Genomic DNA, 5000 nt, shown 5'->3' with positions numbered 1-5000 from the left:
ATGTAGATCTGCATAACTGACAATACAAAAATACATGTTTTGACTTTATCATTAATTTTAAAAGACCACACAAAGAGCATATCTTATCAACGTCATAATATTTAGCACAGTATTAAAGATAAATCACATCTTTGTCATTAAGCATTGATGTACTTTTATTATTGTCTAAGGGGTGAAATTAGAGAGTTCAATTCAAGAAGTAATAGTGGAAGATGTTTTCATCACGAAAATTGTACAATATAATGAAGTCGCCACATATTCAGGAGATAAATGTTCTGTTTTCATGATATAAAATATCATCTCTGAGAACAGAAGAATAAATGACAATAAATACATGTTTTTACTATCATTTATTTCAAAAGACCACAAAAAGAGCATGTCTTATTAATGTCATAATATTTAAAAAATGTAGGAATGAACAGGATTTTAAAGTGGATTCCCTTAAGCTTGCTGGATAATATCTTGGTCGTCTTTTTTGGCAACACTTGATCCATTAATACTAACATTTTCTCTTCTCTTCTATATTCAATTCAATTCAATTCAAATTTATTTGTATAGCGCTTTTCACAATACATATTGTCTCAAAGCAGCTTTACAGAAAGTGCATTTCAAAAAATGTACATAGAAAAATACATCTATATCTATTTAAAAAAATGTGTATATGTGTTTTATACTGAGTTAGACTACACTGGGAAGGGTCAAAACACTATTGATAGTTTCACTGCTTCTATTGCCCTCATTTGTAAGTTGCTTTGGATAAAAGCGTGTGCTAAATGATTAAATGTAAATGTAATATCTATATTTTCCAATCTACATCCGTCACAGAGGAACCCAAGTATAGCCTAACTTTCTTTTCATTTGAAAAATCTTGCGATTATGTGTGTTGTCGCATGTCCTGCTATCTCTGAGAGATCAATGGCATCTAAACGCAGAACTGGCTCATGCACTCAGGCAAAGGCCAAGTCTGGCAGTGACGTCATGCTGTCTGCATCGAGGCCCCGCCCCCTGCGCGCTAGCCCCGCCCCCTCGCGGGTTCCCAGCCAACTTGGACTTGAATGAGGAGCTCAGACGGCTGGGAAAGAAAGTAGTACAAACCGTCTGGGAATAACACCGGGAATACTGGAGGAATACAGAGACCAGACACCGGGACCGGGAGGGGGGAACCGGCTGAAGGAAAGCCGTGATAAAAGCCCTCAGATCTACCGGGAAGAAGAAGGAAGGGAAAAACCCTGCGTCAATGTTTTTATTCGACAGCGCGCGGTGAATCCCCTGTTTTTTCCACGTCGATCCCCGTGAGATTATTTTTTTCCCAATGTTCAGCTTCATGGGTCTGATGAACGGAACCACCGACACACACACCAATGTCTCCTGTACATGTAACTGCAAGAGATCCACTTCATTCCAGAGTATGGCGATCAGTGAGTATCAGTTTCTCTCTGTTTTCCCTGACGTAACGTTACTTCACGAAACCCGCCGAGCGAACCGATCCGAATCAAACTAGTTCCGCTCGAATCGAATCATCTCGCATCCATACAAGCCCGCAGTGTGTTTGTGTTCTTCTTGGGGTGTTTAAACTCATCTTTTGTGAGATAACGAGTCAGATGAACTCCTCTGAAAGTTTTGACGGGGACTAGTTTATGTCGTGGAAGGATCCGGTGAGTGGGTGAAGCGGTCAGTGACAGTCTATAATCATCAGCACATTAGATCATCAATCTTTCTGAAGCCACGGACTCCTGAATATGAGGTTCCCTTTGCGAGGAACACCTTTCATAACTAATAACATGATAATCTCTCTCTCTCTCTCTCTCTCTCTCTCTCTCTATCTATATATCTATATTCAGTACTGGTCAGAAGTTTGGGAACATTACTATTTTTAATGTTTCTGAAAGAGTCTCTTCTGCTCACCAAAGCTGCATTTATTGGATCAGAAATACAGTGAAATATTATTATAATGTAAAACCGCTGTTTTCTATGTAATTATACAGTAAAATATAATTTATTCCTGTGATCAAAGCTGATGTTCAGCATCATTACTCCAGTCTTCAGTGTCACATGATCCTTCACAAATCACTCTAATATGATGATTTATGATCAGTGTTGGAAACACTTGTGCTGCTTAATATATATTTGTGGAACCTGTGATACTTTTTTTCAGGAATAAAAAGTTAAAAATACAGCATTTATTCAAAATAACAAAATAAATCTTTACCGTCAATTTAAATAATGATTTCTGAAAATAGTGTGTTTAGTAATGCTGTAAGTGACGGGGAAAGTCTGCACAGTTTCTCTATGCTCATGATAAATGATGTAAGATGTGCAGATTTTCATAAGCTCTCTGTCATGATGTGTTCTGATCCGTGTTTATCAGAACGGATGTGGTGTGACGTTCTGTCTGCCCACAATCCTCAGCTGGGAGTCGCCCGACTAATACTTAATTTGTAGTGACTAACTCATTGTTCAGACGTCGGCCCCCTGTTGTCCAGCACACACACACACACACACACACACACACACACACACACACACACACACACACACACACACACACACACACACACTCATTCACTCGCTCAATTCTCTTTGATTAACCGTCTTGCAAAATCTGTCTGCAGTTTCCAAATAATCTTTTGTAAAAGAAAAGCTGAGCAAATAAGAAGGTGATGTGAGCTTGTGTTGGGAAGACTAATGTCACTGTTATGGGAAAAAGATTTGCTGAGAATTCCAAAGTAGGACTTCAGGCGTCTCCGTTATCTCTTCCGGTAAATATATAATGTTCCTGGTATTTCTTGGCTTGTTTGTCTAGACAGAGACTCGTCACGCCTGATCTGAGGATGTTCTCTGGAAATGAAAGTGAAGTTGATCGAGCCGGTTCAGTCGGAAAGCCGTCAGGATTCGGTGTGGCGTGTGGGCGGCGAGGGAAGGGTTTAGTTATTTATATTTTGCTTCAGTCGGAGGATCTCCAACCGTTTGCACATTTTGCAGAAAAGGCCTCAAGAATAAATATTTGTTGATTAGTTGTTGTTTTGAAGGATGGAAGGTTTGTGTGTTTCAGATCACAGAAGTTATGAACAATTACAGTCAAACCAAAGTTTATTCAGACATCGTCAACATTTCTCACATTATCACAGTTTACTCACTTTAGAAAATGGTGATAAAATATGAGCAGAACTCAGTTGATATTTGACTGGTTTTGTCCGTCCTTCTGTTAGACTTTCTCACACATGAATTATGTTGAATATCTGTCAGCTGTTAAATTTAACTACACAATTAGATAATACCAGTTTAGCTCAACCAATCACCAAGCAATGCTTCATTTTGTTCAGTCTGTGTGTAAAAAGAGCATTAGTAATTAAAGACAAAACAAGTAATTTTTGGTCACAAATGTTTATAATTGTTACTGGCAGTCACTGTATGAAGAGTATTTGGGTATAATATGTCACAGTTTACTTTATTCTGCTCTCCTCACTTACATAATGAACTATAGTGTCCTGCACACACTAGTAAAAACATATCAAAAATGATATCTGGTGTCTGAATACTTTGGTCTGACTGTGTGTGTGTGTTACAGTGAGGGACTCATGAGACTTAGTTCTTTCCATTCTTGGAAACACAAGCCTGACAGAAAGTGTGTGAGCTCTCGCTCGCTTCCTTCACGATCACAGAAGCCGGAGAGATTGAGCGATAGATGTACGTCACTCTCGATCAGATGTACGTCCATCTCTGAATCACTTCCACATCAAAGGAAGTTCAGCACAGACTGACGAACAGAAATGTCAGCCCAAAGAAAACACACAAAACTTTCAGATGTGATCGTGTATCGTGAGCACAAGCTATAATCAACATGACCTTTGCTAACCACATAATGAACTCACAGTACAAATAAAACTTAAATTGAAATGCATAAAGCGAAGCCTGTTTTTAGGATCATGATTAAGATGTTTTGCATTAATTTTAGACACACATAAACCCTGCGTCTCATGCTGAATGAAATGTGTTCGTCGTTTTAATGTGAGCTGGTTTACATCTCAGACTCTGCATTACAGTGTGGAAACGTGTTTAATCGTGACAATAATGCAAAACAACCTTAATGGTCTTAAAAAAGGCTTCATTTTCTTTATGCAACAAGAACAAGTGACGTTAATCGAACGTTCGTTCAAAGTTATCTGGACTTTAATAATGTTCTCTAATAGAGTTGCAAAGGGGCTGAACATTTCTGGTAAATTTCCTGAATATTTCTAAAAGTTTCTGAAAATTTCCAAATAATCCTGAAAAGTTTCCGAAAATTCTGGAAACTTTGCAAAACATTAGCACAAAAACATTATTTATACATCGTTCATGGAGCGTTTTTTCCCGAAATGTTTCATGTTTTTTAAATGTTTCTGCTTGTTTCAGAACATTTAAAAGTAACGCTCTCATAATGTTTGGAATCTTTCCTTAATTTTTTGCATAAACAAGAAAAACGGGATGTTTTTAACATTCAGAAGTAACGTTTTCATAAACATTCTCAGAACATTTTTCCGAGCTCTGTGTTGGCATTGGCTGTCAATGTTTTTATTTTTCACCAGCTGGTGTCCTTATTGTTATACTTTTGGTGTGAATAATTATAGAGTGATTTTTAAAGTCCCCCTGTAGTCAATCATTTTATCCCTTAAAACTCACCTTTGATCACCAGAATTACATATTTAAAAGTTTTTTCCTTAAAGTATCTTGAATGTAACTCGACACTCTCGCCTCATTTAGTATGCGCGGTTCTATGAATATGCAAATGAGCCCCACCTCCACTCACTCACTCAGCTCAGAGATCCACTGGTTGACGATCACACGTTGATCTGATTGGTTACAAGGTAGTTTGTGATGTCAGAAACACCAGCGATTTCAAAGCGTGTGTTTGAGACTGTCTTTGGTTCACTGCAGTTTTAAGGAGGAAATACTCAGCAATGCTGTCAACTTATGAACTTACACATGCTTTGTCTTAAAGCATATTAAACACACCACATAGA

General features: G+C 37.9%; 1 protein-coding gene across 1 annotated transcript in view; it reads left to right on the top strand.

Moving 5' to 3' along the window:
- The first annotated feature begins 1012 nt into the window (after window positions 1-1012).
- The window catches only part of pmepa1 (prostate transmembrane protein, androgen induced 1), a 27866-nt gene continuing 23878 nt past the window's right edge, over window positions 1013-5000 (top strand). Inside the window, exon 1 of the mRNA XM_082136557.1 lies at window positions 1013-1418. Within this exon, the coding sequence (XP_081992683.1) occupies window positions 1313-1418 (106 nt within the window). The 5' untranslated portion in view covers window positions 1013-1312. The remainder of the gene's footprint in view (window positions 1419-5000) is intronic.

The sequence above is a fragment of the Leuciscus leuciscus genome, assembly GCF_965113295.1.
Source record: "Leuciscus leuciscus genome assembly, chromosome: 14".
NCBI classification, from domain to species: domain Eukaryota; kingdom Metazoa; phylum Chordata; class Actinopteri; order Cypriniformes; family Leuciscidae; genus Leuciscus; species Leuciscus leuciscus.
The sequence above is the reverse complement of the archived record's forward strand: the minus strand, read 5'-3'. Positions and strand labels throughout refer to the sequence as shown.